Here is a 16,251-nt window from a genome sequence, read left to right as displayed (position 1 = left end):
TGCTTGTTTTTGTGAGGTCACATCTCAGACATGGACTGAGAGTTCTGTCACCCCACACCAGTTCAGAACCATCCCAGCAGCCCAAGCATACAGGCACAGAACAGAAAAAGCAGAAGTGTATGGAATTCAGAGCTGACAAACACCATAGCTGCCTGCTTGTTCCCATCCTCCTTACCATCATTACCAGATAGTTACATGTGTGCTCGGTGCTGCAGTACTGAGAAGGAAATAGTGACTTTTACTTTTTGTTTTACCCATTGGCATCACCATCCTGTTTTTATCTATCAGAAAGATGCTGCTGTAACCTCCTGGGCTTCCCAGAGCCATCGTTGTTTACCCACCCATCTTGTTCCTCCCCTAAGGGCTGGCATTGCTGCTCCTGCCCCCAACTGCTAAGGGTGATGCTTTATTCCTTCTGAATACAGAAGTCAGCCCCATCTGGGGACTCACACTGCCGCAGCCAGAGATCGAGCACTTCTTTTCACATCCTCTATTCTTCCTCCTTTCCCCCCTCCTCCTCATTTATCATCCCCTGCCTGCACCCTTCCTCCAAGCAGAACCCCCTCAGAGCAGGGCACGAGCCCACAGGGGCTTGCACAAAGACCAGCCCAGGGAATGGGAGCTTTGCCCATACAACAATTGTTTGCAATGGGCCAATAAATCAGTTTGAATTTTTTTTGGGGGGTGGTGGGGATGTTCTAGCTTTGTTACCAACACCACCTTTTGTATTGCAATCAGCGATAAGCAAAACTCACTTTGCATTATTTTACCACTTTTAAATCCAATCTCCCACATGCACTATTAATTTACATTTAATCAGAACTATTGCACGTGAAATAATTACCCATTGATTATAAGGGACATATTTATTGAAGATAAATCATACCTAGTGTATTACATGGCTGTTAATCCTCATCTGGCAGGCTTTAAATAATTAGTTGGTGGTTATTGCAAAGAGGCAGTAAGGAGTTGGGCTGCAGGGTTGCTCTCAGGAGGAAATGCATTGAAGCCAAGCAAAGCACAGAGCTCCAGGACTCTCAGCAGCTGCTCCTTGCCACATCTCAGCAAAAGCACAGCAGCACCAGGCAGGGCTGCCCTCAACAAAGCTCTGAGCTCACTGCCTGCAGGCTCCCCACAACATCCCACATAGGAGATGTGGGTCTCTGTGGCCAGGGCAGCCTGGGTCACCACTGCAGCCTGTGGGACCACACGCACACGCTCCGCAGCAGGGAGGGTTTGGCTTTGCTGTTACAAATCAAAAGAATGACATGGATTTGTGGCCTATCATCTTTGGCTGCCTCCTTTAAACTGCTTATTCTAAAACAGGATAAACAGAGGATTAATAACCTTGTAGAACACAGAGAGTCTGGTTCCCCCCAGGGCAAAGGGAGCAGGGAAGCCTCTGCAGCATCCCCACATCCATCCCACAGCTGGGTGAGGGCTTTGCCCCAGCCCTGGTGCCCTGCATGCCCATCTCCAATGATCTGTGTCCCCCTCGGACCTCCATATACTCTTCATGCTCAGGATACGCCCTACAGGACAGAGCAGCACTGACAGCTGACTGCAGGAATTTTGGGGTGAGATTTGGGGGAACCAACCTGAATATTTTTATGAGCTTTCAAAATAAATCATTTCAAAGTCAGGTCCTGCTTCAACACAGAGGGAGGAAGAGCTTGCTTCCTGCGCTCCCATTCAAGTTGGATAGAAATGCTGGTCCAGAACACACTTGTGAGTTCGGTCCGTCATTAATTGCATCATTTCACCCACTAAACAAGCACACGGGTGTTTGCTAGTGAGTAACCACAAAGCACAGCACAAGGGGGTCATTCAACGCAAGTCCCCACATTGCTCACTTATTTCAGGGCAGATTTTCCACCCAGCACCAGCAGAGAGCCCCACGGTGCCCATGGGCAGGGTGGGTGAGGAGGAGCAAGAAGATCCCCCTCACGCTTCTCCTGCAAGACCTTGCTGACTCCAAAACGCCACATTTTCAGCAAAGCAGCAGCACACCTAATAAATCACATCTGCACGCTGCTTTATTCAAAGGCACTGACAGTTTAGGATTGACGACACCCAGGGCAACCCAGTGTCAAGCACTCCTAATGAAAACTATCCCATTTTGCTCCAGTAGTAGCAGCTGCCAACAGACATAATCTACTGGCATATGGAGAAGGCCATGCTAATCCCTGCAAGGTCATTAACAAGAGGGTGAAAATTACATGCAAAGCACCAGCTGTGGCATCCCCTGCTCCCTCACACTTGATGTAGCAGGGGCAACAGAGGTGAAAAATGCAAGCACATCTCTGCAGGCCAAGTGTTTCTATTAAGAGCACAGCTATTTTTCCCTGTCCCCAAACCAAGGTTCAGTGCTGCTGAAATTCTTCCTGTGCAGAAGAGCAGAAAGCCTTCAATAAGCCAAACTTGGGGTCCAGCCCATCCTCCTCCCAGCAGGAGAACTGCAGACAAACAGCCCATCCGTGTGGGCTCACCTTGCACTGCTGTCCCGCCCCACTGACACACACAGCTCTGCTTCCATCAACCCAAACTCCCTCCCAGGGATCACTCTCCCCTCGTATTTACTTGGGAGCTCAAGAGCTGTTTTTGCCTTTTTGTTAAATCACCCCAACCTTTTTGTAAGCAGTAAATCACAAAGTCTGTTAGCCACCTCCCAACAAACAACAGCCTAAAACAAATCTTTTCCAATCTAAATCCCAGCCCGCAGAGCGATCAATCCCATAAACCCCATGATTGTTAACATTACTTTGGGTAATGTTTAAAAACATTAATTTCAAAAAATGTAATAGGAAAAAAGCTCTTTAAATGGGCACAAAGATAAATGGTCGCCAGCAGCGTGACCTTTTTCCATACCACGGTGACATTGAATCATTTTAAAGTTATTTACATTTTCATTCTTCCTTGGAAAAATGTTGACAGGGCTTTCACGGGCCGTAATGGATCCTCTGCACCATCTATGGAAAGCGTAACAGCATCGAGAGCCCTTCCTCAATTCCTCTTCCCTGCCTCGTGCAAAAACAGCCTTAATTAATGAAGGAGAGGTGACTTCAGAGCGCGGCTCCTCGTTAGCGTGGCGCTGATGGGTGATAAGTGACACAGCTCCCCAAAACACCGCTAATGCAGCCTGCAGCACGTCTCAGCACCTTCCTGCATCAACTGCACGCGTGCTTTCAGCCCCAATTCTCAGTGCTGGATTTGATCCCCAGGCTTTCAATCACCGTTGCACTGCAGGTTTGTCTGGGAGAGCTGAGAAATAACCCCCAGCTTTGCTTTGCAGCTGAAGCACGCACCCCTGCCAGCCCCTGCTGGGGCACGAGCATCACACGTGGTACCACAGCACGCTGTGCTTAGAGCACTCACACACACGCAGAACCGTGGCCGTGTAACACCTGCAGCAGAGGAACCTTTCTAAGCGATGCTGCACAGAGGCACGGTGACACACAGGTAGCACTGGACAGGCACAGCCATCCTCATCCATCAGGATCCCATGACCACTGTGCCCCAGACACCTTCCTGCCCTCTCCCCAGCCCTCAGCAGAGGAAGCACGGCCCCGTCGAGGCACTGCAATGTGATCTCTGCTTGCCTCCATGCAATATTCATGGTGAGAAGCGTGCAGCACAGGAGCTATCGCCTTCCAGCTGTGCTGTGCCTGCAGGGCAATGCAGCCTCAGCACGTCTGCAGTGCCACAAAGCCCCACGAGCACACAGGGATGCAGCAGCACCCACACCTGGCCTCTGCCTTCTGCACGGAAGGGTGACAGAAATACCCCATCTGATCACAGTGTATCCAATTAGTGCTCCTCTGTGTTAATGAGATGCTTCAACAAATATAAGGGATTATTTTCCCTGGAAATTATGATTTTCCTGCTGGCAAATCTATCGACAAAACCCTGCACTGATCTGTTTCGATGCATCTGGGCTACTGCTGCCTCTCCAGACCACCTCACTGTGGCAATGCTGGCTCTGGTGCTGCAGCACGGCTAATATTGGCATCCCACAATTAGCATGCAGCATATTAATCTGTGCAAATAAATGAGCTTGGTCCTCCAGTCCAGAAAAACACTTGGGGGACCAATTCTTTATTTCTGAGTGTATGATTAGTACAAATTAAAACCAGAGTAAGTTTTAATTTTGCCATATTGCTCAGCTTCATCAAAATGCCCTCACTCCCCAGAGCCAAGTCCCAGCAAGAACACGACGAGGGGATGCTTCAGCTGGAATGATCAGGGTAGGCCAGAAAAATTAATTTTGAAGTTCATGGCAGGAACAGAACACAGCAAGGAGGTTACATACAGAAAACAAAACGGAGAAGGCTGAGCAGCAAGGAACAGAGAAGGAGCTGGCCACATTAAATATTGGGCCAATTGTAAATGATAAACTCAACAGCTGCTGCCCTACCACCAGCCCTGAGGTCACCCGAGCTTCAGTTGGTTGGGTTTCAGTTAAGAAAAGTTGCATTTGGAACTCAGCCCCATCCACCCCCTTTATACGTCCCCACAGACAAAGGCCACGTGCAGCTCAATCCCTGGCCCACACAAACACCAGGGCAGCCTCTGAGGGAGCCCAAGCACTGAGCTTTGGAGGTGACATCAGCCCTATCCCAAGGATTTGGGACAAACCCAAACCAGCCCCGCAGCACTGACCTGCAGCACAGCAGAGAGCTCAGCCCTGAGTCCAAGCCAGCCAAGGGTGAGCCTAGGGGAACAGGAGGAGTACCTGGGAGCAGCAAGGACACAGCCCCCCAAAAAAGAGAGCCTGCAGCCCTACAGCAGGAGCCAGTAAATACTCCCTCAGACGCCTCCTGGGAGCACAGGTGCTCTGGTTGAGGCTGCTCCCTCCTTCTCAGCCCTCCCAGGTGGCAATAAGCCACACACCCTGAGCAGGACGTGGGCTGCCTTGTGCCTCTGTGCCCCTGATCTGCAGAACGGAGCCTGGCACTGCTGGCGAGCATTCTCTCAGTGTGTCATTTCCATTGATTGAGAGCAGCATCCTCCTCCAGCCAAACAGAAGGCATTCCTGAATTAATTTAGATTTCCCGCTGCCTTGTTAGGCCAGCTGGATACGGCACGCTTCATCTCCTCTGCAAACAGTGCCTCTGTCCCTATGGGACACTCAGCACTTTATAAACCTGTCAAGCTCTTAAAGCCGACGGCCGTGAGGCTCTGCAGCACAACGCAGTGAGGTGTGGGTCTGTATCAGCACCAGCCCACCCTGCAGAGGGGAAGCAGCACGGATGGTCTGTCAGTGAAGGGATGCACTTTTGTGCCATGCTTTGGTTGAAGAGCAAGAAGAAGAATAATATGCAATGCATGATTTGTTTCGGAGCATCCAAGCTGCTGCAAACTGTGGTGCTTTGAGAGCATATGTATATACATGGGAAAGAGGAGATTGGCCCCAGAGCTATTTGCATTTGCTGCCCTCCCTCCCTCGTGCACTGTTGTTCAAAGGACTCATCCTGGAGACAGCTGGAGTACCTGCAGCTCTGTGGAAATCAGAGCCTTCTGATGCAGCACACCTGATCCAGCTGGGTTCCCTTTGCAAAATGTGCTGCTCTGCCAGTCCTTCTCCCCACCAACTCACCCAAAGCTGAATTATTTTTCCTACTTTTCCCACACGTTTCTGAAGATATTTTTTGCACCTCCAGCATCAATTCAGCCCTCGGGGATGAGCACCCCAATGACACTCATCACTCCCACGGGGGTCCCCCTCACTCCCTGCGTGTCCCTGGGCTCTGTCCTTTCTCTGCGCCCCTCCCAGGCACAGGGATGCAGTGATGGGGATGGATTTGTGCTGGCTGTGTCCCAGCCGGGGCCGCACGCTCAGCCCAGCAGCCGGCGTCTGATGGTGTCAGATCGTTGGGTCCCCAAGGGATGCTAATGTGACTGCAGCAGGTCCCGGCTATTCTCTACAGCCCGGCGTGTTGTTGCTTCATTAAATGCCAAATTGTTACATTAATTCTAACTGCCCTGTAGAGATGTAGCTGTCAGGAATGATTTACTCGCCTCCAGCTGACTTGGGGACTTTTCACAAGCTCCAACAGAGGAACGGGGGGAAGGCAGGAGCTGAGCAGCAGCGGGACGGCGTGCAGCCAGGCAGGGATAGCAGCGCCTGCAGCATCCCTGGGGGGACAGAGACGCTCACACCGCAGTGGGAACAAAATCATGACGGTCTGGAGCTGCTGGCAGCCGGAGCTGAGTGCTCAACCACAGAGTCTTTATGGACACCACTGTGTCACAGCTGAGTCAGAGCTCAGTGATCGCTGCTCCCAGCTCTGCCACCGCCACCCGAGGGATGGATGGTGCATAAATGTCAGAAAGTCTCCCTGGTTGGTCAGGATTAAAAGGGAGCCGTGTGTCTGCGTCCTGCCACGCTTTCCCTGGGCTCAGAGCAAAAATCCCAGCACTTCACACCCAGCACATCCACTGTGTGGGGGAGCCCCACACTGCCCATCCCCACAGCACCGGAGACCTATGGGGCTGCTCCCCCTCTGCCCCTCAGTTGGAAGTGACCCAACTCATCACTCAAAATGGAAAAGGGAAGGAGGTACAACAGCTGTTGTGCTCTGTCGTGCAGAAGTCCATTTAAACCCAGTGTGTTTGGGTGTCGAATTATTTTCCATCACCAAGCTGCAAAACGCTGTGCACAAAAGCACTGTGCCCTTCTGCACCCCAAATCAACACCTCCCCGTGCCCCGCAGCCCTGCAGGCGCACACACCCGTATGTGAGGCTCAGCACAAAACGCACTTCTGCATGGAGAGATACTAAAGATCTCAGAAACAAAAAGCTAATAATAATTTAAACATCTTTGCTTATTTTTTCCCAATGTATTTGTGCTCGCTTGGTTTTCCTGTCAGCTTTCAACAAAGCCATTTGTGCTGTAATGTTGTTTTGGGGTGTAAATCCTGCAGGTCTGAGCTCTTCCTGCACCTGTAGGGAACACAGGTTTGGGACACAAGGACTCATCAAAGGTGGATCTGCCATTCAAAACCAAAAAGTCATGCATTAGATTTTCCTCCCTGCCAGCACACAGACCGCTCCTCCTCAATGCACTCACACTGATCAGCAGAGCTGATGGAGCTCACCTGCAAAGTGAGCGATGCGAGCCACTCTTCCTAATTCCAGTCGGGTTTTATGAGCTGTCACTCCATTTGTGCTGTTGGTTTTATTTCCTCCTTCCAAATTGGTTTTGTTTTTAACGAGAAGAAAGCATTTCTGTTAATGGGATCTCTGAGTCTCAGCCCGGAGATGCACAGCTGAGATGCAGCAGGTGCCAGAGCACCGCCGTCCTGCCAGCACAGCACTGCACAAAGCAATGGGCAGAGTTTGCATCGCTTCCCTTCCTCAATGCAGACATGCACGGGGAGCAGCAGCTCAGCTCTGCATTTGCTGTGAGGGAAACTACGAGCAAAATCTACCAAACACTTGGGTCTGCTTCCAGACAGTGGTCTTATAGTAGCACCGTTCCCCTAAAGTAAACTCCATTTCTGCCTTTGTTCTCATTTCCTTCTTTCAAAAATCACTCTTAATAGGAAATTAATTATGAATAACGGCCAAAATGTACTGCTGTGAAACAACCAGCCCGGGTTGGAAGGCCTGTCTCTGAACCATGGAGCAATGGAACAGAAAGCAAAGAGTTCTTGAAAATAAGAACTCTTCTCCGTGTGGGTGAGGTGTTGTCTTCTGATTTCCAAAGCTCCATCATTTTCTAATTAATCCATGAGTTTCAATGAGCCGTGGCCCCATGGTGGCACTGCGAGTCACCAGCAACAGTTGTCTGCCTGTTACTCAGTTCTGGCGCAGGAAGGGGAGAAGCTCCTGGGCCCAGACCCTACTGGAGCCCAATGGGCCGTGGGAGGCACTGCTCCCAACACCTGAAACGCCCCAGGAGCTGAGGCACACGGGTTTGGCACCATGAGCTGAAATTCAGCTGCTCGGGGACCTCGTGATGCTGCAGCCTGGGACAAATCTGCCATTGCCTTACACATTTCCACCTGTGCAATGAATGCTGGAAGATAACAACAAGCCATTAAAACCAGCCTGACCGCAACCAAGGGCTGGGCATGCACTGAGCAGCTCTGCTCGGATCTCCCAAGCGCTGCAGCCCCAAAGCTCCCAGTTCTGTTTCTGCCTCTCAGGGCATTTTTACATCAGTTGTATTGCAGCTGTGCTGAGAGAGGAGAGCGCGCTTTGGTGCTTTTGTGAATCAAGACTTCAAGTTTAGAGAGCTTTTACTTTTATTTTCAGGTATTGCATTTATTTATATAGATGTGTTTGATGTGAATTTAGCAAAAGACAATTTAAAGTTCAGCTGACAAATTTATTTGCAGCCTTGGAGTGTTCGATCATCGGAGAGAATGCGAGAATATAAATAAAAGACACGGGACAGTCACATCATCTACAGAGAATTCCATCATTTGTACAGGTAACGACACACACATTGCTTTGCCTTTCCTCACCGTCCGCTCGCGCTCTGCAGAGATGCACAAATGCCTCCAACAGAGAAGAGCTGCCGGGAAGGCGAGCGCTCACTGCAAAGCACAGCTGGAGCCAGCGATGCGACCACAGAGAGACCCAGAGGGCGTTTGGCAACAGCAGGGGGAGCGGAGACACTGCAGAAAACGGCTGCAAAGGGATCTTAAAGAACAGCAAAAGATTCACAGCTCTGAGCCGCCGGTGTTCCAGGGCCAGGAAAACCACCTCTCGCCATCGTGATGAAGGTGGAGTTATTTGGGAATAAATACATCTATTCATGGTTCAACGCTTATATGGAGGAATGAAACTAGCAGCCTACAAATCAAAAAGATGCGAAGCGGAATCAACGGGTGGTCTTCACTTTACAAAGGAAAGGGGTCGATGGTGAGTGATTGGCATACGAAAGAGCGTCTGGATTTAGAGGAGTGAAGGTAAATTCAGAAGAAAGCAGAACATACCGCCTCAAAAATCAGCTGGAAGAACAGAGATGTTCGCTACCATGGGGTTCTGAAGTGATCCACTATTAACATTTCTCCTACAGAAATACAGACACGGTCGCACCTTGCACCGCGGATGAGGACTTTATTTTCTCTTCAGAAGGTTTTCGGTGCGGGTGGGTGATGGAAGAAGTCCTCGCTTTGGAGAATGAACTGACAGCAGAAAGCAAAATACGTCCTATCAAATCTGTAAAGCACAACTGTCGGTGCTCAGTAAGGACACGACGCCCAGGTTCGTGGGATGCTCCTCACGCTCACCGCTGTGCCACGTCTCCCTTTGCCCACCGTCCACCGCAGACCCACCACCTGCTCGCCCTCCGCAAGCACATCCACGCTCTGCAGGCAGCCGTGCCGTCCTGCACTCAGCACGTCCCTCCTTCTTTCCCCATGGGCAGATGACGTTTGACAGCAATGAGTCCTTTCCCTTCCCACTGCACGGCGGCGGATCCTCTATCAAAACTGAGCGTGGTCGACTTCATCCAGCCAGGAGGCCGGGCTGGCGGGGAAATCTGGGTATCCCCCACTGCTGCCGGTGGAGAGGTCGGAGCTGGGCCCATTCCCGGCCAGGACCCGCATGGACTGGGGCACCCCCTGTCCACCTTGTCCCATGATGCCCAAACCGCTGTCGGGGTAAACCAAGCTGGAGATTAAGGGCTGGTGGCCTGGCAGAGCTTGCAACGAAGCCGGTGACTGGGGAATCCCATAGGGGCTGTTGGATCGCAGGTCGTGGTACTGGTCCTGAGCTGGGATGCCGCTGTGATCCAGAGCGAAGCCCCCATTTGTCCCAGCCTGCCTCCCCAGGGCTGGGGACGCCTCGCTGAGATTGCTGTAAATCCCATTGGAGTGGCTCATCTCGGACATGGAGGGCTCATCTGAAAGGGAAGCGGAGTGCATTTACTGCGAGGGCGATGGCCGCGGCCGGCAGCACAGACAGGAGCTCCTGAGAGCCCTGGGTACAAATGGATGGGTGGGAACTGAGCAGCCATGCACTCGATACTTGTATTCCTTATTATTCCTTATTATTCCTTATTATTCTTTATCATTCCTTATCATTCCTTATCATTCCTTATTATTCCTGCCCTTGCTGATGAGTCTCCAAAGAAAGCCATGGGATTATTTTTTCTGACTACAAACGTGTAATACATTTTGGATCTGAAACACAGGCATGAAAAGCACCCATTAAAATATAAGACTGTGGTTTTAAAATAATCCTTTAACGAGGAACGTGAGTTCAAGTTCTTTCCATCCTTTTTTTATTATTATTATTATTTTTTTTTTTGGTCTCTCATTTCTATTTGGCTTTGAGGTTTATTTCGAATTTCAGTCTCATTTTTAGGAACTACCCAAGCATTCAATCCATGAGAAACTGTGCATTGCTCAGAAGAAAACGTATTAAATCTCAGCAGCGTTTGTTTTCTCAGGATTGAAATCAGGAGACGGAAGGCTTAAAAACACTTCTGAAAAATGAAAATATTTTGCAAATTACCAGCAAAAATTGTTTGCTTTCGTTTGGGGCTTTATGGACAGTGAGAGCCGTTCTGTTGCCTTGGATACAAATCTGCCTTGGCACCCAACTATTGATAATTGTTCAACAATTTTAGTTATTATTTATAGCACATCCATAATTAATGACACCACGGCACAGTGTGTGTGTGTATTCACAGGCTGGAAAATCAAACAGTTTTTAGGAACACGGGAGAGAGCAGAAACACGAAGCTGGGTGCGAATAAACATCCGTGCATCGCAGTGTCTTTGTCGGCACAGTTTTCCATTTCAACTTCTGCACAGCTCTGCATTTCAGCTTCTCTCCCGTGCCCCTGCAAACGATGTCCGTGCCCACACAGCTGAGCCCCGCGGGGATGCAGTGCAGGTGCTGTCAGTGGGGATGGTTTGGCGCTGCCGTTCCTGTGCAGCCACCCCAGCGCAGGGCCGGCAACGAGCGGCCGCCGGGCTGAGGAGCACAGAGCGGTGAGCTCCGGGGTTTACCTGCAGAGGTGGCTGCCCCAAAAACGGGACCCTGTAACGCAGAAATCTTCCAACACGAAGCAAATTCCTTTTTTACAGCAGGGAGGTAACGGCTCCCACAAGACTGGGAAGTATTTAACCAGGAACTACGCAAATAAAACGATTTTAAATGGGGTAATGCAAAAACAGCAGCCAAAGGGAACATATGCGCCTCTCATAGTTCAGTGCAGTAATTCTGAATTCTGAGTTTTGTGTTTCTAACAATCCCTCGAGAAGGCTGCATGCAGGGGCTGCTCCAACAGCCCAGCGCTGCCCAGAGAACTCTCCCTGCTCCGTCTGGGATCACGGACGGGGTTTTCCCGTGCCGTTTCTCAGCTCACGGCTGTCCCCGGCCGAAGCGGCTCCGGCTCTGCCAGGGCGATCCCTCCAGTCCGCCTTCCTCCTCCCGCGCTTGTTTTCCCTCATTATATTACAGCTAAAAATTATTAATGTGGCCCCGATGGGGTGAAGCGAGTCCTGCCCGGGCCGCGGATCAGCAGGCAGCGCTCGGCACAGCCCCGCCGGGCACCGACCTGTGAAGGAGACCTCGGCGTCGCTGTCGGGCCCCTCCTCCTGGATGCTGTCCTTGTCGGACTTGGAGCTCCCCCGGGACCGCTTCATGTTCCTGAAGTACTGCCCCCAGCGCTGCCTCCCCGCGTCCTTCTTCAGCCGCTTCTCCTTGGCCCTGCGGTTCTGGAACCAGACCTGCGAGTAGAGCACGGGGCAGCTCGCTGTGCGCGGGGCCGACCCGACCCCAGCCGCCTCCCGGGGTGGGAACCGCGCGGTCTCACCTGCACCACCCGCATGTCCAACCCCGTCTCCGACGAGAGCTGCTCCCGGACGTGCCGCGCCGGCTTGGGCGAGTTGTTGTAGGCGTTTTTGAGGGTCTCCAGCTGCTTGGCCGTGATGGTGGTGCGGGGCCTCTTGGCCGTGGACTCGGCCTCTGCCGGCACGCTGAGGGTTAGCTCGGAGCTCCCCGTGGGGACCCGGGACCCCCGCCCTCCCTCTTGCCCAACCCTAAGTACGAGCGGAGCCCCGAGGGCAGAGCGGCCCGGAGCCGCCTCTCTCTTCCGCGGGGGCGAAGGGCACGCGGTACCTCTCTGCTTGGCCGTCTCGTAGTCAGCCTTGCACACCAGCCTGCTGTCCTCCATCAGGTAGAACTCGTCTCCGGTGGCCAGCTGCCGCTTGCAGACGATGCAGGCGAAGCAGTGCAGGTGGTACACGAAGTCCTGAGCCCGGCGCACCACCTGGGTCGGGGGGATGCCCTGCTGGCAGGCGGCACACTTCGTCCCGAAGCGCCTGGATGGGGCGACAGGCGGCGGCCGCTGAGCGCGGGGATCCCGCGGGCCGAGCCGAGAGCTGCCGCTGTCCGCGGTGCTGAACCCCGGGACGGAGCCGCTGTCCGCGGTACTGAAAGCCCCCGGTTCCCCTCCGCCCCCCTCCGCCGCCCCCCGACCCACGCACTTGAAGAAATCCTCTTTGCAGTACACGCCGTCCCCGCGGCTGAAGCACTTCTCGGCCAGCTGCGTCTGGCAGTCGGAACATTTCAAGCACTTGCTGTGCCAGTGCCGGTCCAGGACCTTGAGGATGAACCTGTCCACGATGTGTTGATTGCAGCCGGCGCACAGTGGGATCTCTGCGGGAAGCAGCCCCCCATCAGCTGCCGCTCTGACGGTCCCACTGCCACCCACCGCCGCCCGATCCCCCCCGGCCCAGCATTCCCGGAGCTGCCCCCGTTTGAAACCCCGTAGCTGGCCCCGGGAACGGCGTGAAAAACATTCTTTTTCATTCAAATTTGTTGGTGCGGTGTTGTGAGAGCCTCTCCCCGCAGCACGGAGCGCAGAGACACCCCTCTCCCCCCACCCCCCGAACCGCTCACATCCCAGGAAAACACAAACGGAGACGCTGGGAATGGACTTCAGCCCCAGCCGAGCCGCCCGCACCACCTCTCATAGTTATTCCATCCCTTTTCACTTTTCCGACACTTCAAATATTCACCAATGAATAACGGCGGGGCAGCCTGGCCTGGGAGGGGGCGAACAAACTGCCCAAAATAATGAAAATTCTACTGAAAACAAAACACAGCAGGAGTGTTCTGTCACCCTGCAGGTATCAGAAGTGATCTCTGGAAAGAGATGATATAAAGATATAGAAACAGAGAGAGAGAAAAATGAAAAGGTGAGTAGGTTAGAAAGAGAAAACCTACAGATATATGGACATAAATATACAGATATTGGCAGGTACACAGAGAGAGATAGAAATGTAGATGCAGAGACACAGAAATACGGATTTATCAGCACAGATATAGATATAGAAATATACAGACACAGCTGCGTGGATACAGATAAACACAGACATATGGGTATCTGTATGCAAAGGTAACCGTGTAGAGACATACAGAGATGTACGGCTGTGGGTAGAAGCAGAGGTTCAGGTGATGCCGTTATCGCTATAATCGTCTGCTCTACTCTTATCGGCGTCCGAACAAACGACACCCGCAGCGGTAGCGACAACGGCAACGGCGTCAGCCGACCCCGAGCTGCCGGACAGCCGAGCAGCGGCACCGGCATCGCGGCCCGGAGGCAGACACGGCGCTGGAAGGGGCCGGCGGCTCTTACGCTGCATCGCGCTCCGCTCGCTCAGGCGGGACGCACCGATCCTGGGACTCAACGGGGCGCTCCCTCCGCCGGCCCTCCCCGCGCCCTCAGCTCTCCGTTATCCCGCTGCCGCCCCGGGATCGAACCCCCCCGGGATGGTGATTTGCAGCCGTTGGCCGTTCCCGCCCGCAGCTCCGTACTGCGCTGTATTTAATCCCCTTCTCGGCTGCGCTCTGCGGGAGGGAGACGGTACCGCGGTGCCCGGAAACGAAATCCGGGCGGGGCCGCCCCGACGGGGCTGAGGGATGGCGGGGGCCGCGCTGGGCCCTGGGGCCGCATCGGGGGAGGACAGGAACGGGGGGGGAAACGGCGGTCGGTGCCCGGAATTCGTTGTGCGCTGAGAACGGCCGCGAGCTGCTGAGAAAAGGGATTGACCAAAGGATCAAAATAAAAACAAAACAAAACAAACAAACAAACAAACAAAAAAAAAACAAAAACAAAAACAAAAAAAAAACCGGAAAAGAAAACGAAAATGAAAACGAAAATGAAAGCAATTACTCAATAATAAAAGCACGACGAACTCAGCCCGCAGCGCCCCGCACTGCCTCCCGGTGCCCCTCTCTTCCCCGGGCCGCGGGGCTTTTTGCGGGCGTCGCGTCCTGCGGGGACTCGGCGTTTTTGTCTCGTTCCTCCCGCCGTGAATTCGCTCCGGGCTGTTTCGGTTCCTTCCCCGCCGCTAAGAGGAACCACCTCCCGACGCTGGGGGTCAACCGCGCAATTCCCGCAGTGAGCACGGCGCGGAGAGAAGCCGGGGAGAGGTGCAGAGACACGCGGGGCTCGGAACGGAACGAGGGGCAGCGGACCGACGGCGGGGAGCTCCGGCAGCTCCGGCACCGCGACCCCGTCCCTCTCCGCCTCGTCCCCTCCTCGCTTTCGTTTAAAACCCCCGCACCGACGGTTCTCGCCTGCATCGTCAGCGCCGGCATTTTCGCCATTCGTTAAATTGAGAAGGGAAAAAATAAAAAAAAAAATTAAAAAGAGGAATTACGGGGAGATTTTCCAGAGTGGGAACGGAAAGGGTCGGAGCCAACGGGGGTCGCTCAGGGGATGTCCGACCCCGGGCAGCAGCTCCTCATCTCGCCCCGCCGTCGTTGTGCGCTGAGCTGCAGCCGTCACGGGACAGAATCCGAAGCTCCGCCGGGGCCGAGCAGAACCCTCCGGGTTCGGGCCGTGCCCTCAGCCCGGCACAGACGCGACGTTTCCCGCTCGGCAGAGGCGGAGAGTTTCTGGCTACACAGAAGGCACGGACGGACCGAAACGGGCACCGGGAGCAGGCACAGGGCACAGCCGGGATCGGGACACGTCGGACAGGGGAGAAAGGAGGCAGAGGCCGTCGGGCCGCTCGACCTTCCCTCGGCCGACCCCGAGCGCGATGCCACGGGGCACCCGGACCCATCGGCGGTGTCTCCGCGGGGCTCTGCGCCCTCTCACCTGGGCTCCGAGGGAAGGGGCAGAGCTCCGCTGCCTTCTCCGAGCCGGCGCGGACCCTCTCCAGCAGCATCGCGGACGCGCCGGGTGCACGGGATGTCCGAGATGCGCGGGTGGCTGCGGAGGAGTGGCGGAGCGCTGCGGGGAGCGGCGGGGAGCGGCGCGGGGCTGGACCGCGCCCGGGGCGGAGCGGGGCCGGCGGGGGGGCGGGCCGAGGGCGGCACCGAGCCGTCGGGCCGGGCCGCAGCTGGGCCGCGGTTCACCGAGGGACGATTTAGCATCACAAAAGCGTAAGGGCGAGGGGGGTAAGGATCGTTCCCCACGTCCCACGCGTGCCCCGGGCCCCGTGAAGATCCCGCGGGGGGCACCGCGCTGCGGGCGGAGGTCAGGGGAAGCGCCGTCGGGTGGAGGTCCGGCCCCCACAGCTCCGATTGCGTTCGTTCCAGCGGCGCGGGGCCACCGACGCTGCCCGTGGGGAGCGGGGAGCCGTCACTCTCCGTTAATTAGTTAATGAGCGTGAAGAAGTAGCGGGGAGAGTATCTGACCCACGGCAATCAGTGCCCTGAAGCTGGCAGAGGTTAATTGTGTTAATTGAGCATCCAAGAGCGTGCAAGGGGCACACATAGGAGTGCAGGGATGTGCACAGTGGGGCTGAGCTACGTGGCTGTGAGTGCAGCTGTGGGTACCTGCAGTTGTGTGCAGTGCGTGCGTCCATGTCAGCCTGCGTGTGCTCTGGGTGTGCAACTGTGCGTCTGCATCTGGTGGCTGTGCTGCATTCTGATAACTCCTGTGTGTGCAGGTGTTGTGTGTGTGCACATTCTGTCTGTCTGTCCACCTCCCATGCTGTACAGCCCCATAACTGCATGCACACCGCTTGTCCCAGCAGCCGGAGCTGATAATTGTGGTTGTTACTGTGAGACCACTAATCCCTCGAATCCCTTTACCTCCTGCTCGCAGGGGATTACAAATTAATAAAAGCAGCTTAGGGGCAGGAGCCTCCAAACACACATATGTTCCTGGCGGACGGCGGCACGGTGACTTTCACCTGCCTCACAGCAACACCGAGCTCTGCTGGGTGCCACGGCCAGTGGATGGGTGGGTGGGGATGGATCCCATCCCAGGGACGGCTCTGAGCTGCAGGGCGATGGCACAGGGAGAGGGACGGAGCTCCTCGCAC

At 54.3% G+C, this 16,251-nt stretch overlaps 1 protein-coding gene across 1 annotated transcript; it reads right to left on the bottom strand.

Annotated features, from left to right (window-relative positions):
• Positions 1-9,438: 9,438 nt before the first annotated feature.
• On the bottom strand, positions 9,439-15,147 carry LHX3 (LIM homeobox 3). Its single transcript, XM_048966177.1, has 6 exons — positions 15,078-15,147; positions 12,454-12,625; positions 12,086-12,288; positions 11,781-11,932; positions 11,523-11,694; positions 9,439-9,857 (listed from the first exon to the last, which is right to left on the bottom strand). The coding sequence occupies exons 1-6, from the start codon at positions 15,145-15,147 to the stop codon at positions 9,439-9,441; spliced, it is 1,188 nt and encodes a 395-aa protein (XP_048822134.1).
• Between the last annotated feature and the right edge of the window lie 1,104 nt (positions 15,148-16,251).

Source organism: Lagopus muta, chromosome 19 (genome assembly GCF_023343835.1).
Source record: "Lagopus muta isolate bLagMut1 chromosome 19, bLagMut1 primary, whole genome shotgun sequence".
NCBI classification, from domain to species: Eukaryota; Metazoa; Chordata; class Aves; order Galliformes; family Phasianidae; genus Lagopus; species Lagopus muta.
This window is presented reverse-complemented; position numbering and strand designations above follow the sequence as displayed.

What these genes read in the sequence shown, in the direction of transcription:
- LHX3 (XM_048966177.1), bottom strand. Translation starts at nt 15,147, where the DNA reads ATGCTGCTGGAGAGGGTCCGCGCCGGCTCGGAGAAGGCAGCGGAGCTC. An exon ending in CGAGACGGCCAAGCAGAGAG is followed by an intron (nt 11,933 to 12,085) that starts GTACCGCGTGCC and finishes GCGTGCCGGCAG; the next exon opens with AGGCCGAGTCCACGGCCAAG. An exon ending in CGCCGAGGTCTCCTTCACAG is followed by an intron (nt 9,858 to 11,522) that starts GTCGGTGCCCGG and finishes CTTCCCTTTCAG; the next exon opens with ATGAGCCCTCCATGTCCGAG.